General features: G+C 40.2%; 1 protein-coding gene across 1 annotated transcript in view; it reads right to left on the reverse strand.

Moving 5' to 3' along the window:
* Positions 1-6,608: 6,608 nt before the first annotated feature.
* The window catches only part of LIX1 (limb and CNS expressed 1), a 56,436-nt gene continuing 46,049 nt past the window's right edge, over positions 6,609-16,995 (reverse strand). The window contains exons 5-6 of the mRNA XM_022551163.2: positions 9,341-9,418; positions 6,609-7,600 (exon numbers count right to left, since the gene is read on the reverse strand). Coding sequence (XP_022406871.1) covers positions 7,313-7,600; positions 9,341-9,418 — 366 coding nt within the window. The 3' untranslated portion in view covers positions 6,609-7,312. The remainder of the gene's footprint in view (positions 7,601-9,340; positions 9,419-16,995) is intronic.

Consider the following 16,995-nt stretch of genomic DNA (forward strand, 5'->3'; position numbering starts at 1 on the left):
GCCAGTGATTAGGGCTCTCCACACAACAGAAGTCTTACATATAAATGAGTGCCGTCCCCTTCAGGGCAGTCCTCAGAGAACCTGTATGCTTATTCCAGCGATGTGATTGGTCTGGAAACACTTTTGGATTTCCCCTCCAGGGGAAAATGTTCTTTTGAACATCCTTAATGATGACAAAATTTGTCCTTTGAGGGTGAATTTTATTTTTGGAAATGGTACAGTGTATTCATAGTGAACATCTGTTGTTTTTGGTCTACCCGGAATCCTTTTCCCCAATGAATGGTTGGAGAGACTGCATTTCTTCTATTGTTCACTCCTTCTCTGAAGGCTCTTGAGGAGAAATAGTTTCAAAAATGCCTTGGGGTAGGCTGTGACAAAGTGAGAGAGTGGCATGGACATATAAACACTACCAAACGTAGAATAGATAGCTAGTGGGAAACAGCTGCATAGCACAGGGAGATCAGCTCGGTGCTTTGTGTCCACCTAGAGGGGTGGGATAGGGAGGGTGGGAAGGGAGGCAGACGCAAGAGGGAAAAGATATGGGAACATGTGTATATGTATAACTGATTCACTTTGTTATAAAGCAGAAACTAACACACCATTGTAAAGCAATTATACTCCAATAAAGATGTTAAAAAATAAAATAATAATAATAAAAACATCTTTAAAATAATGCCTTGGGAAATGGCCACATTTTCCCTATATTGGTAACTGAACCCATATTTACCTGAGATGACTACTGCTCCCCTACTAGGTCCAAGTCATTTAGGTGGGATGGCTTCACCAGTAGTTCCAGGGGGCAGACATGTGACTTGGGTGATTGAGTCAACTGAAACACCACTGTGGCACTTGGCTCTGGAATTTGGATTTACACTGCTGGGAAGAGAATTTCTCATTCTGCTACGATGTAAGACTGAAACTGCTGGTCACAATCTTGCTGCTCTGTGGGGAGAGAGCCTGCTTAAAAATGGAGCCAACACAAAAGAAAGGAGATGTGAGAAATGAGCAATGATACACATGAATGTGCACATATGTACACATCTATATAATGAGAGAGATCAAGTCCTGGTTTGTGCTCCTGGATCCAGATGTACTTGGAGCGAAAAGTGTCCTGGGGTTTGTTTATGTCAATAAACTCCCCTTTTTGAGCCAATAAACTTCCCTTTTGCCTAGTAGGTTTGATTTGAGTTTCTGCCTTACTAATCCTGACTAATTAGTGATTCCTGACTAATCTGCTAGAACAGAGCCTGGTCTGATGAATGAATTAACTCCTCAAGCAAGGAGTAAGGAAGGCACCAAGACAATGATGACAAATTTCTACTCAAGAAACATTCATTGAGTACCTGCTAAGTATTAGGCCTAATAGTCAAGATACTGAAATAAACTAGTCAGTTCAGGATGGCAAGGTGCTTTCTGCTGACAAAAGAGACTGACTCTTTTTTCTCTGACAAAAGACTCCATTCCCAAGAAGTTCGTGACAGAAATGTCTTTGGGAAAGACAGCATTCTTGAGCATTGTCAGAGCATGTCATTAGGTTCCCAAGGTGACTAATTTTTAAAGAAGACAACAATTATTTGAGGTTATGAATTCTATCTTCATAAAAATAGAATTCTATGTCCCTCTGTGTCTATATATCTCCTGTGGAACATGAGAACACAGGAATTTCTATGTAGGGGGAGGAACAACATGATGGTTAGCACATAATACATAAGTTTATTTCAGATTTGGGAAGGACTCCTGACTGGTTTGAGAGCTTACATTGGAGTGGAAGGAGCAGTGAGTGGGGAAAAGTTTAACTCTGTCACCAGTCCTAAGTCTAGTTTTCTTAGCAGCGTTTCTATTGCTTGAATAGGTTTTTCCTCATGTCAGCTTTCTTGGTCTATTCTTAGTATGAAAAGTCCAGGATAATCTAGAGCAATTTTGCTCTGAAATTAGTAAAGTGAGATTTCTTTGGTTGCAAAGCGTGTGATCCACTCAGGTAAAGAGCAAGTGAATTTACTGAAGGGTGCTTGGGCCAGCAGCTCTCATGGTTTCCTCGTGGACCTCATGCTCTCACCTTTGACTTGTGTTTCCGCCTCTCCTTGCATCTGCTCTCCACACCAACCACCTCTCCTCTTTCTACTGACCAGCTTCTTCTGCTGACTCATCACTCCTGCTGACTCATCACTCCTTCTTCCTCATCACTTCAGCCTGCACAGCGCTCATGAACATGACCCTTCCAACTTCAGCTCCCAACTTGAACTGCCAAATTCCTTCCATGTTTCTTAGCTCACATTCCTGAGGGGGACAGACTGATCAGTCCAGTTTGTAGTTTTGAGCCAGATTACCCAGAATCACTGGCTAGCTATGGGACATCCATGATCAGGATGGGGCAATGCCTGTGGAGCCAAATGAGAACACCAAAGAAGCAGGAAACTTTAGGGGCCTGGATGAGTACAATAATGCAGTCCTGTTTCATGTGCTTGTGTTCCCCACAGGACCTGCGAAGTGGCTTAGTAGCTGCCATTTTTAGGTCATCCAGTGTTCCTGTTTCTAGTGATACCAATTCTTAGAAATTTTCAAAGTGTTTGTAGGAAAGGCAGGAGAAAAGCACTTCTTCAGTAAGTCAGCAAGTAGAAGAAACCATGATCAGAAGAAGCAACAAGTGATGGCAGGGGGTGGGGTATTATCAACCTAAATCTTGGGGTGGGGGGCAAAGAGAAAATAAGGGGACTATTTGGAGAACCAGTTTGAGACTAAGGAATATGCCCCCAGGAGGTAGGTCCACAATAATATGCCCTAGACCCACAGCTGCCCCTTATTCTATTCTCCCCTGCCCACAACCTAGAGCATATTAGGTCCCATATAAATCAATATTTAAGGTACCCTATTGTTTATACAAGCTAGTCTAGGAAACTGGCCACCATTTATGACCTTGCTCCTATAGAAGAATGCATCCTCAGGATTGAACAACTAACTGACTTACAAATGGACTTGTGACACAGTAATTGCTGCTAAAATTGGGAACTGCCTAAAAATAGATAGCAATTTGGGACTTTCACCTGAAAACCAACAATCACTAGAGAATCAACAGCTGGCAGGAAGAAGCTTCTGCTTCCCTTTCCCACAACCTACTTTGCTCCAAGGAAGAAAGTGCTACCAGGGTTTAGTCAGGTTTAAAGAAGTGACTTTAACCATGAGCTAATAGAGATTTTCACGGTTTCTAGTAAAGGGATTAAAAGTAATTCCAAATGTTGGAGCCAAAGTGATAAAAAGAGTGGGAGCTCTTTTGGGAGAGAAAAGGCAGCTATATATCTGCCCTTTCTGCTTTTCTCTAGCTTCCAGGAGGGGTAAAGAGGCAACCTTTCCCTCTCCCCTTTATTCCTTTCTGTGCTCTCTCTACCAAGAGGCTAGTTATATCAGAAGGCTAGGGCTGTGCTGCCTACTAAAGAATGTGCTAGGTAGCTCTAGGCCAAAAGAACTCAAATTTAAGTGTGATCAGAAACACCTGGTGGAGTGGTAAATCATCCAGACTCTCTCCTGGAATTTGGCCAGCAGGTCTGGGTGTGGCCCAGGAACTTGTACTTTTAAAGGATGATTCTGGGGCAGTTAGTTTGTGTATCATATTTGTGAAAGAAAGCCTGGACCCTGGAGCAGAATCTGGCTTTCCTGCTAAGGTGTGTGTGTTTGTGCGCACACATGCATGCTTGCTCTGCTTTAGTTCTGGGCTCCAGGAAAGCCTCTTGCTCAAGCAAAAGGTTTTGCTCCTACCTAAATGAGAAGAGCTCAACATTTTGAATTTGGAACCAATGCCAAGTTAAGTAACAGCTCCCACTAGTTAGGCCATAGACCTCTGAGCCAGAACTTCCTGGGTAGAGCAGTGGTTCTCAACCTTGTTGTACATTCGAACTACCTGGGGAGCTTTAAAAAATACTGATGCCTGGGTCCCACTTCCAGAAAGTCTGATTTCATTGGTCTGGATGCAGTCTGGACAGTTAGGATCTTTTAAAGCTCTTTGGATATTTCTAATGGGCAGCCAAAGAAAACCGCTGTAGTAGGGAAAATAATTTTCATTTTCCTGGAACCCTGGCTAAAAACAATCTCAATATTCGCTCTTTAACATGGTGGACACCATAGAAGAAAGATTGATATTTGCATTTCTGCAAGGAAAAACAAAACAAAACAAAACACCAACAATATATAATAATGTCTTGAATAGTGTTTACCTGTAAACATAGTCAAGGATAATAAAAATATTCTTAGTCTGGCTTCTTTTGTCCTTTGGCAAGAAAGAAAGGCATGGCATGATATAACTGAGAACTCTCTGAAGCATTTCAGAGATAAAGTCAACTACAACAATACTCCTGACTTCAAAAGCTTTCCCTAAAGAAACCGAAAGGTGTTAAACCTTTATGTTTTCTCTTTGCCCTGAGACCTAGCTGACCAGATTCATCATTGGTGTAGGCACAGCATTTCAGGAATATCTATGGCTTGATTCTTTTCATTTTCTAGAAATAGGTGAATGAATTTAACAGCAAACATATCAATGGACTATATCTTTTGAACAAATAGACAGCCAAATTCTGATCATGAGAGGAACAATGACTTTATTAAATTTGTAATATTCTAACATGTTCACACAAATTTAGTGACTAGTTTGCTTCAAGCTGTTTTTTTCATAACAGTCTGGTGTATTGGGGTTTTGTGAGAATTAAACTATCTCTTGTCAAAATACAGTGCAATTCTGTATTTAAGGATGATGACATTTATCTTAGAGATAGGTTAATGGGACGATGCCTGAGTTAGTTGGATCCCTGCTGAAAAGCTTAAGAAACTGTAAGTATGCGCTCAAAATTAAGAGTTCTAAACTGGGGGTCTTTGGACAGAGCAATCTATGGATTTTGGGGAGGTCCACATACGCTCTGAAACAGTTTGTGTAATTTTGTGTGTATATGCTTCGTTCTGTTTTCCTAGGAGAAGGTCCATAGCTTCTATCAGATTCTCAAAGGGCTTATAACCACAAAAGGTTAAGACACATAGTTCCATATATTTAAATAGAGAATCCTCCACTCTAGGCCCCTCCAACACAGTGTGCTATTGAGAACAAGATACAGAAATTGAAAAATAATAATATCCTACTTTGCTCTTCAGCCCTGCTCTTCTCAGGACCAGGATTATAGACATTTATGTGATGTACTGACAGCCATTAGGTCTTAGCTGAAACTGATTTGCGATAAATGAGCATCAAAGGGAGCAGCAGTGGCAAAGATTCTGACTTTTGCTTCTTTTGCTGAAACTTCCCTACCATTGCAGGAAGAGTAGGCAGTTTTGACCAGCCAGGAAAAGCTGATAGTGGCCAAGACAGAACCTCTGCTTTCAGTGAACAGAATGGGTACAGTTTTCTAATTGCAGGGCAGAGAATACATTTAATATTTTCCCAGCTGATTCCTGTTCCTGCATGTAATTAGATGGTGTCAGCTTGAGTTGGTCATTGTTAAAGGCTGCAAATGCAGTACAGATGTACCTACCTTTAATCACACCCAACAGGGGAAGTTGTGGCTTTTCTGAAATGATAACGAGTAATGACTTTATGAAAAAATTACTTTAAATAGGAAGTAATTTAATTTTAAAATTTATTCAAATTATAAATATTAATTCTAATTCCTATTTGGAAATTTCTTCTAGGTGACGTTTAGCCTCATTATGGGGAGAAATGTGATTTTTTTGTTAAAACAATATTTTAAATAAAATTTATCTAATATTATATAGCATTACTTTTTTAAGACATTTGAATAGGGCAGATATATAGCTAAATTTTCCCCTGATGTGAAAAATATGATGTATGAAGTTAATTTTTTATTAACAAGGTTAATTCCAAAATATATGCTCAGTATATAGTACTCAGTATACAGTTTTATGGGGATTCAAGGAGTGACAATTAGCACTGTAGATATTTAGATATGAAGCTAAACTCACATTTTTGTAAACTTTAATGTAATTATAATGGTTTTAGCTTTCATGAAACTTGATGTGCATTTGCGTAAACAAGAAGAAAAAGAAACCTTATTTAAAATTGAGAAAACTGTTTTCTTAAATTTGAATTATTGGAGTAAATGCAAGATAATCCTTTCCATGTTAAAAATAGGGAAATACTTGTAAGTGTTTAAAATTGACACTGCTGCCATTCTTAAATCTGAGTGACCAGGAACCATCTAAAAATTGGTTTGTATTTGCTTTTGGTTTTCTAATCTGTTGATTGATCTGAGCCATTTTGAAAAAGAGATGGCAATGTTTTATCCCTTCTTTAAAGAAGATTCCAGTAATTTAAACTGAAAAATGACACTATGTTTGAGCTACTGGTGGCTTAAGTTCTTGAACAATAACAAAGACAGCTAATAATTCCTTTGCTCTAATGCATGAGAAACAAATCAAATGTGAACATAAGCATTGTTAAATGCTAATGATTTTTCAAAATGTTTTAACCTTTGAAATGACAGTAACTTTCTCCATTATAGATATATGACAGAAGTGGCAGAAATAAAAATGAATCAATTAATCTTATTTGCCGATTAAAAATGAATATGACTGACTGCAGGACTCATAAAAATTGGATATTAATTCTTCTTGAGGAATACAAGTGAGGGTACTATCCTGGGTGATATTTATCCCCATATGGAAGAGTGGATTGAAAAAAAATTTTATTACTATGACATTTTAAGCCACATTACATTTATATAGTATTTTCATACTATTACCAGTTCAAAATCTTTGATAGTGGGATGTCCAGATAAAATCCTCACTGAAGTTTTGGATTACACCTAGTAGAGTGTAAGTGATCTTGTAGCTCACAAAGCTTAGGAAGAAACTCTGACCCCTGTATATTTTTTAAAAGAATCCATATTGTTTATTTAATCCCAAGTATTTTTAAATTGCTATCATGCTATTTTCCCCAGTCCTGGCTGGTGTTCTTTTCGGGGATGCTTCATTGACCCATTCTTTTAAACAACATATATAATCTAGCAAGGCACATGTCAACAAGGCTTCAGGTTAAAGCCAGGCCTGGAAAATATTTTTCAAGCAATCCTGTCTCCATCCTTTCAGTCTGAGGTGGAACTATCGAGAGTGTGATGGGAAAATTGCATTGAGTGACATGTTGGGTCCTATAAGGGTCCTCCTACTCTGAGATTCTATGAATGGAATGGGTGGGGAGAATTAGTACAGCCTTCAGGCAGCATCTATAGCTGCTAAAGCCTCTGATGACCTCCTTCTATTAGCTTCCTAATGTTACAGTCCGGCCTCTGCCCGCCTTGGGGGCAGCTGGGACCTGGCCTTGTTAGTGATAGCTGCAAAGGGCTGTGAGGCTCAACTGATCATCACTGGGTGAGGAAGTGTCAGGATCACTGTAGATCTGAGTCAGGGCTAAACTCAGGATTTCTTTCTTTTCTTTGTAAAAACGTAGTTCTTGTCCTGCTTTCCTGGCTTCCTCCAACTCCCTCAGGGCCATTCGTAGCTCTTGGGAGAGAATTCCTGGTGACTCCCGCTCCTTCATGATCCAGTCCAGGGCCATGTGGCTGCGCATCTTTTCATCTAGGGAATACTGGGAATAGTAGGAGATGACTTCCTGGGAGCCAAGAAACAAAGTCCAGAGTGTCAGTAAAGAGCAACAAAGGTACCTGGGCTCATGGCCTTCTGATGCCTCCTTTCCTGTGCCTCCACTACTCCCAACACACCCCCAGGGGTTCTACCAATAACCAAACCTCTCTGATGTTCACAAACCGAAGCCAAATCTCAGGACATACCTCTTAAAGGAAATACAGGGCTAAGCTGGTACACATAGTAGGGTCACTCCAGGTTGAATCAAAACACTACCACCAGGAATGACCCAATAATGTTCACAGAACAGAGCTCTGACCTTGCTAGAAAATATGTCTTCCTTTGAAAATGCATTCCTATAACAATTGGTATGAACATTATCTCATTCACTGAACTCTTCTGCTCAGCATTATCTCCTTTGGCAAGATAAAAAGGGAAACAATTATATGGAAGGATTCGGACAGAACTGGGTTTGGTCACACCCATTGCAGAAAGTAGGGAGCTTTGAATCAGACAAGACTTAGACACCAAGAGAATCAACTTCCTAACTGCTATGTTGTTAGCATAAGGAAGATGACAGACTGAATGGCTCACAGAAACTATGGGAAGAACTTTAAAAATGTATTATGGAATATAGGTATTATCATCACTGATATCATAATGGTACCTTCATGTACGTTGTCTCTCACTTTCTCCAAATAATTAAAAATTTGTCACTGTCAATTCTCATGTTTAAAATTTGCAAATACATTGTAACATCATGTATAAGTTTGATGGATGCACTTTAACAAGATCTTGTGGAGTGGATGCATTGTTTACTTTTATTTTCAAGAACATATGGTATTTATTTATGACCTTAACAAATTAAAAACAATCATGGAAAAGTGTTTATAACCAACCCGGCATATTTCAAAGGCTTTTTATTAAATCAAAGGAAAAGAAAAAAACAGCCAAAGCCATTGTCAGCTACTCATTTCTTTTCCATATTTGACATTTTGAAAGCCAGGCTTTCTAAGCAAAGAACAACTAAAAACTCCTGGGGCTGCAGTGCATGGAAAACTCTTACATCCACCCTCATATTGCTGACTAGTAAAGGCTCTGTTTCTCATACAAATTCCTGTTAGCAAACTCTCAAAACAAACTACCATCTTCGAAGTCTAATGGGGTAAAGGAAGAATAAATCTTGAGGGACAGTAGGTGAGAACCATTAAGTACATGGGAGAGGGGGTTGTCTTTGCTACTAAAAGAAGGGAGAAGGGTGCTTTTTATAGGTAGCAAAGAAATAGTGAGACCCTGTCTCTGAAAAATAAAGAAGAAACTTCCAAACCAAAAAATGGAAGCGACTGAAATACCAGGTTGTCCACCTTTGCAATCATTTCTGTTGTCCCTTAAGGACATTTGGTGGGGATGAGAAAAATCCTCCTGCTACACAACCGACTCTACCTGTTCTCAGTGAGGAGGTTCAGAAGCAGTGCAGACTCACATTTCTTTCTGCCTTGAAGAGTGGGAGAGGGCACACATTCAGCAGGCAGGACAGGTGCATAGAGTAGATTCAGTATTTGACTTATAAACTAAGTCTGTCTTAATGATCCCTTCATTCTGGCATTCAGTACAGGTATCTAAATCAGGCCTATGCCCAGCCAACATTCTTCTTAGTGTGCATTTTTGGTCAGTCCCTGATGCAACTGGACTGATACATATCCTGGAAGATGACAAGCCATCTGCTCAGTCCATACAACGCAAACCTGTTTTTACTGGAAAATCTCACCTGTCGGGAACACTTTGTTTCACGAAGGGCTTTTAGGCTTCCATTCCAGTGCAATAGTTGGAAAATGGTCATAAGCTCCTATAAAACCCAAATACCTGTCATTAGTCTCAAAGCAGAAATGTGAAGGAAAGTGCCTCAGTGATTGCTGAGCAGGGCATAACTCTGATCCCCAACTATATTTGGGAAATAGAATATACAGTACTGTCAGAACACTTTGAGACTTTTCAAATACCACAGTCCTAGGCTTTCGGAGCATTTTTCCTTCCCTCCCTTGCTATTTGGCACAAATTATTAAATAATTGACAAATACCTTTCAACATTAAAAATACATATGCTCTAACAATTATACACCGAAGAAATTATGTAAATATACCAGCACATCTTATAATAATGTACAGGCAAGGCTAGTCATTGCATCACTTTTTAAAATTGCCCAAGACTGGGAATATTTTAAATGTTCATTTTTAAAGGAATGGTTAAATAAAATAGCATCCGAAAGTGTAGCAGCATACGGCACCCCCAAATACACCACTTGGGTATATTGATTATTTTGAGCTGTAAATACTTTAAAAACTGCAAAGAGGCTTTCTCTGAACTCCCCTTATCTGCCTAAAGATAGATCCTCCAATAGGAACACAATTGTCATAAATCCCCTCCCCAGGAGTTGCATCAACCAGGGAAGAGTGACTCTTGTCACAGAAGTAGAAACTAAAGTCCATTCCACACCCAGACAAACTTTGTCACAAACTGTCATAGCTCCCATCTATTCTTCTGAGGGCCCATTCATCTTTCTTAAAGATTATTTAAGGCCTGAGAGGCCTATATCCCCTCTCTCCTTTCCCAATTAAGATGGTATTCAATCCTGAATTCTAAGCCACCTTGTGGAGGTACTCATTTTTCCCTGGGTACCTCTCACATATACATGAAGTGTACTTCTGTTTTTCTCTTCTTCATCTGTCTTTTATTACAGGGGCCTCAGCTAAGAACTCAGAAGGGCAGAAGGAAAATGATTCTTCCTCCCTACAACACATTCATCCTACCAGATATGCTGCAATCACAAAGCATGAGAAGGCTCTCTAGTTCTAATATAAAGAGCCTCTATGAGGTGTTGTTAAGTTAAAAGCAAAGTGTCCAACATGTACACTGTGTGCTACTATTTGATTAAAAAGAATAGGAGATGCCTATAAATATTTGCTTATAAACGCCTAGAAGAGTTCTGGCAAGATACAAAAGAATCTGGTAACATGAGTTGCCTCTGGGGAGAAAAAAGGAGGGAGACCTTTCTCTGACATTCTTTGCACCTTTTGAATCATGCGACAATATTACGTATTAAGGAAAACAATTTAAATATATTGGACAAACATATAATGGACAAACTACAGAAATTGTAAAAAACCCCTAAGTTTATAAATTCAGTCAAGAAAATGCCTTAAAATATGGACAATAAGGTTGAACTGACATTAAAACTCACCCATAGTTTTCACATTCAATGGCTAGGGCTGAGCACAGCATTAAGCCCTTCTATCAGCATCATCCTTTCCCTGCATGATACCCAGGGCAAGCTAATGTGTATCCAACATACTGAAGATTTTATTTTCCTAATCGTATTAGGATTCGCAGTCTTCCATTGAAGTTACCTGCATTTTTTTTTTTCTTTTTTGACCAGAGAAACAACTACTGTGGATTAGTAGTACAAACCACAACTACATAATTGTTAGAAAATAACCATACAATTAAGGAACTTCCTGGTCATGAAGCTACTTATGGAAACTTAACATTTAGACAGATGTCTTCTGCCCATTCAAAAAAAGTGGACTTCTATTGTCTTTACGTCTGCTTGCTCTGGAAAACGCTTTCACTGTGAAAATCAGGAGACACAAAGTCACTCTGAGATTCCAGTTATCTTAAAATTATCAGGTAAAATTTAAAGTGATAAGATCATCAGAAAAAATAGCACTATTCTCACGTCTAAAACTGCCATTAGAATGTAATGCTTTTCTTCTTTTCAGTTTGGGATAGAGTTTGGGATTTTGTGTATGTACTACTGCACAGTAAGCACCCCAAGAACCCACAGAGACCTTAGTAAAAGCAAAACCATATGTTTCCATTAATTAAAATATGACATGGACACCAGCTGAGCTATGCCTCCTGCCCCAAACACTGACCCCACCATCTGCCCAGGGTCCTAGGTCCAGTGTCTGGGTAACCCACCCCTCTTATGCTAATTTGGAAAAGTGAGAGTGGTTTGTTCCATAACCAAATCTTGCCTAATCTGGATCTCACCACTATGCTTCTTATCAAAGTAACCCCATTGGGGCTTCCCTGGTGGCGCAGTGGTTGAGAGTCTGCCTACCGATGCAGGGTACACGGGATAGTGCCCCGGTCCGGGAGGATCCCACGTGCCGCGGAGCGGCTGGGCCCGTGAGCCATAGCCGCTGAGCCTGCGCGTCCGGAGCCTGTGCTCTGCAACGGGAGAGGCAGCAGCAGTGAGAGGCCCGTGTACCGCAAAAAAAAAAAAAAAAAAGTAACCCCAGTAACTGAGGAAGAAAAACTTGTGCTGCCCTTCTTATCGTACCCTCAAGCCTACTCAGTGAATGCTTTGCAGCCATAAAAATGAATAGGAATGCGCTTTTGGTTCTGATATGGAATAGTCTCTACCGTGTTACAGGAGGGACAGTATTTACAAATAAGACATTTTGTCTTATGTTTTATCTTAAGACTCCACTTAAATTTTGTATTCTATTGTTTGCACATTTTTTTAAAAGAAGAAAATAAACACGACTCCACTCCTTTCCCCACCCTGCAATCTTCATGTAAAGCTGACAACCCAGAAAGATATACTGAGTTTATTCTGTGGCTTCCAATAGCCCTCTTGGCATTGTCCTTGCATCCTTGTGGCCCAGTTTGAGAAACAACCTATTGCCAACAGAGCTCTTAATTCCATCCTCTGACGATTGTTGCCTTAGTAATATATTTTTCTTCCAATGTCCTCTCAGCTCTTATTCTTATCTGTGCACTAAGCCCCCCATCCAGATAAATTTCTTTCATGCCACTCAGCAGTTCTCCTAAGACTTCAGAACCCACAATTCTGTGAACAGAACCAGAAATCTTTCCCATGTGCCTTGGCAACCTACATCTCTCAAAAACTTCCCCACAGAGACCTGAACTGTTTCTGCCTGCAAGAAGAGAATCCTCCTCCTCCTTATTCCCCAAATTTCTATTCTATCACCAAGCAGTTTTTCCCTCTGCAGTAATACAACTGCCTCTTCTTCATTGTTGCCCTTGTTCCTAAAATCCCCCAGGAAAGATAACCTTCTGTCTGCCTTCTTACCTTATGTCCTGATCTAGTTCTTGCTCTCCTCTCTGGAGATATGACTCTCACCATCGTCATATAAAGTATATTGAAATATTTCCACATTCTTCCTGTCCCACCTCTTTATTTCCCCTCAAATGACCAAGTTCACTATCTTCAGATCTTCCTGAAGCTGTATGAGTCCTGGGCTCAACCCCAGGAAATCCTTGTGTGCCTCACATTGATTCCATTGGAAATCCTTGCATTATGGCAGAGCGGCAAGGAGAGGGTAGCCAGGGACTTCTGTGAGGATTCGTTTCATCGTTTCACCATGACTCTTCACTGTCTGGTCTTCACAGCCTCATTTTCTACCTGTCGAAGCCCTATCACTTTGAAGGAAGTCTGTTTGGTGATCTACATGTCCTGCTCCTTCCTCACTGAAGTCTGTACTGTGTTTGTTACTTGGGCTGACCTAGAAGCCTGGGTCAACTGGGTGGGCTGACAGATAAACAAGAAGCTGGCCTAGAGGTAGGGCTGGGACTAGGGTGAGGTGAGTCAAGCAAGATTTAAGGTACGTTGTACAAGTTCAGGGTCTTTTATTTTAAATTCTGTCTTTATTTAAAATTTGGATGTTTTGTTTGTTATGAAGTTTTGCACATTTGAGTTTTTAAAATACTGCATTATAATATTAGTTGCCTTGATTACTGAATTTTTTGACGCTCCTTTAAATTTTGTACCCGAGTTCAATGCCTAACTCTTCTTACCCTAGTCTGGGCCCTTCTGGGGATTTGTCTCAGGGACAAGGCTGGCTTCATGAGCTTGTGATCTGTGCAGGCACAGAGGCTCTGAGCTTGGTTTAGTGCTCCGTAGTCTTGAAATTCTTAGTAATTTTTGAATAAAAGGCCCTGAACTTTCATTCTGCACTGGCCCCAAAAATTATGTAGCCAGTCCCCTTCAGCAAAGTAAATTTAAAATCGAGTGGTGAATCAAGCCCTGCGTTTTCTTTCTCTCCAAGGAAATTGCAGTTGTAGCTTTCATTCTATAGCTTTTCTGGTTCATTTTGTCATTCATTAAATTTAAACCAACAACAACTGGGCTCTGTCCTCACAGTGCTTTCTAGTGTTGCCTCCTATGAGAAACAATGTTTGGCCTCCCAGCTACTCCCCGGGGAGAAAATGTACACTGCTTCTCTCTGGAACTCTGTCTGGGAGACTGGCTTGGTTCTGTGATTCATCAGAAATAAGAAAAACAAACAGTGTAAATGGAGAACTTGAAAAACAGGTGGGCACAATCTCCCCACCCAAGTGAATAGATTTAAGAGGAAATTTGTTTATGGGATGAGGTTTTAAAAGGTGACCTGGAGAATTTAGCAAAGATGTAAATAAACAACTCATCTTTCGACTGCATTAGGCTTCAGAATAAATATATCAACCAGCTTCAGTCAAAGTCTGCCTTGAATCTGACCTTGACAAGACCCAGTGGCCATCCCAGCCCCCAAACATCAGGCAGTTTTCTCTATGGTGAGGGGCAAGGCTACCTTAAACAGGCATCCCAGCCTCCCTCCCACGAAGTGAAGGTAAGCAGAAGCATATATCATGTTTCCTCTGAGGCTGCCTCCTTGATGGCCCCCCTTAAAGCCTGCAGGCAGGCAGGAGACAACAGTCTTGTTTTTATACGGTATAGTCATCCATAGCTAGATACAAACACACATCTATTACCCACCAGGGGTACTGAATTGCTGTGTTGACTGCAAACAGCCCAGGTCTGTGGTCAATTCCCATTATGTGCAGAAACAAGCTGATGCATTTAACCCAGGCCACCAAGGAATGTGTAGGAACCCAGCAGGCAACCTGGAGCTGGCGGAAGGAAGAGGGATGTGCTTCATGGCCCTCCTCCTGGGTTGCCAGAATCCCTACTGGGAGGAGGGAGTTTGGATTTTTCCTGCCCTCACATCTTCCGCTTCCTTTGTCCCTCATCCAGCACCCAGCCTCCATTTTGAGAATTTATGAAGCATTTCCACAGTATGATTCAAATTATTATTTCATGTATTTAAATACCTTACTACACAGACCACACAGGAAACATGCAGCCCGTAGCAAGGCAATTAAAGTATTACTAAAAGATGGTTGAGTACAGCCTTTCATAGTACTTGGACAGAATTTTAAGAATTTTTTAAAAAAAAATCTTGCCTTCCCTATATTTGGCAGACTAACCCACTGTGTTAAAAAATCATTCTTGATTTTTCTGAAAATAGCTACTAAATCCTATACAAGCTATTATGTACTGGGCCAGGCAACATTCATTGTATAATAAAAGAAGTACAATATTCTTCTGTCAGGGTCGAGGGGGGAGGAATGAACATAAATGAGATTCTTCCTTGGGGAATCACCATGCTAAATGTTTTATAAATGTCATATTATATACGCCCCACAAAAAGCCTACACAATGGGTATCATGATGCTTATTTTGTAGATAGGAAAACTGAGTCTCAGAACGGTTAAGCTCACAGGTGGCAAGTGGTAGCACAGGCTTTACATGTAGGTCTGTATGGTTTTTTAAAGTTTGTGTCCCTTCTCTTGTGTCATGCTCTTTCCTTTTATTTTTTTTCTCTGTTTGACTTTAGATTGTTATGGAAGATTAAAAAAAAAAAAAAAACCCTTGACAGTTCCACTCTTTTATTCTATAGCAAGGGCCCTGAAACATTTAATGCAGGGGAGCTACCTTGTCCTCATGTAAAGCCTTTAGGTTAAATAAAGTTGTCAAGGGAATCCATCTGGTAGCCTCTGGCATTTCAAATGAAGCAGTCCTTCTTCAGAAATATATATAATAACAGTTGTCAGCTTTCACTGAGCATTAACCATATGCCAGGAACTGTTCTGGACTTTCTATGTGGTTCCATTTAGTCTTCACAATAGCACAGGGAGGTAGCACCGCTACTATTATTACTACTGTTATTCTTCCTGATTTACGTACAAACGAGGAAACAGATTTAGAGATGAGCAGGTGAGCCCACTCCCAAGCCTGGGCTCAGAACCACTGAGCTGCTGCATCCCCCTGTCTACACCAGGTGAGCTTCAGGGTCTCTTCCAAACAAAGACAAACAACATCAAAGGTCAGGGAGACCACAACCGCTTAAGGAGAAACCTGGATGACTGAGATCCTCCTAGGGCAGGGTGAAGAAAGAGTATTTTGTGTCAATCAAATGAGAGTGTGATGAGGAAAATTACTGGTTTTTAAAAATGGGCAGGTGGGACATATCCACCTGAGAAGTGGCTATGCCATTGCAGTCAGGAAAAGAGTTTAAAAGGTACCAAAGATGGTATTTGGAAGGTGGTGGCTTCAGCTGTAACACCACTGTAAATTATACCATGATGAACATTTGTGTCCATAAAACTTTATATTCTGACTGCTTCTTGGAATCTAACCTAAAAAAATAGAAATCTTGGCGGGTAAAGTCTCCTCATTATAACATTGCATATTGATTCCTACTGGCATGGATGTATATATGGATGGTCAACTGTATTCGTGTTTAATTTTTTAGAGAGTGCACTTTTCATTCTCAATGACTTCTGAAGTTTTGTCTGCCCAGCCCAATATAGGATAATAGGAGTGTGGATTGAGAAATCAGACTGCCTGGGTCTGAACCCTGGCTGTGCCATTTGCTAAGCTGTATGACACACTTCCTTCAATGAAGACATGGAGATAAGAAATACATGTTTATTGTGAGGGTTAAATTATGGTAAGATCTGTTAAACGCTTAGCACAGTGCCAAAGTAAGCATCCAATGAGCGTTAGCTATTATTATTCTTATTGCTATTAATATAATTATTCAATTTGCAAATAACAGGTAATATAGTTCCTCAGCTCTATTATTGCTTGTCAGCAGTGGAATGAAAAGGGTTACAGGTTGCTAAATGTTTTGATTTAGTTAACAATAGGAGATGGCAATCTTGTTTAACAGAAATACCATAACTGAGGGGAAAATTGTTTAATATACATTGCAGGCACCTTCATCCATGCCTTCTGAAAATTAAGAACCAAATGGTCACAACCAACACTTCAAACTGTTTAATTTGGTTTAAGGGGGAGCTTTATACTGAAAAGCTGGTAAAATGTTAATAGGGTCATAAGACTGTAATGTTCCCCGCCTGTTTCTTAGCTTGTCTTTTACTTTTCTTTAAGAAAGCAAAGATTGTGCCTCTTTGCTTTTTTGTTTTAGCCTCCTGAGGTGCGGCTAAAAGGGAGCACAGTGCTGGATTCTAGCAGGGTTAAATTAAAATGACCAAAACAGAAAAAGAGTAGATTATTGGGACGGGGGCTGTTAGTGATGAGTGGCATTCCCCCAGGCTTCTGGGGGTTGTGT

The sequence above is a fragment of the Delphinapterus leucas genome, chromosome 3, assembly GCF_059928025.1.
Source record: "Delphinapterus leucas isolate spDelLeu-1000000601 "Yukka" chromosome 3, BTC_Dleu_Yukka2, whole genome shotgun sequence".
NCBI classification, from domain to species: domain Eukaryota; kingdom Metazoa; phylum Chordata; class Mammalia; order Artiodactyla; family Monodontidae; genus Delphinapterus; species Delphinapterus leucas.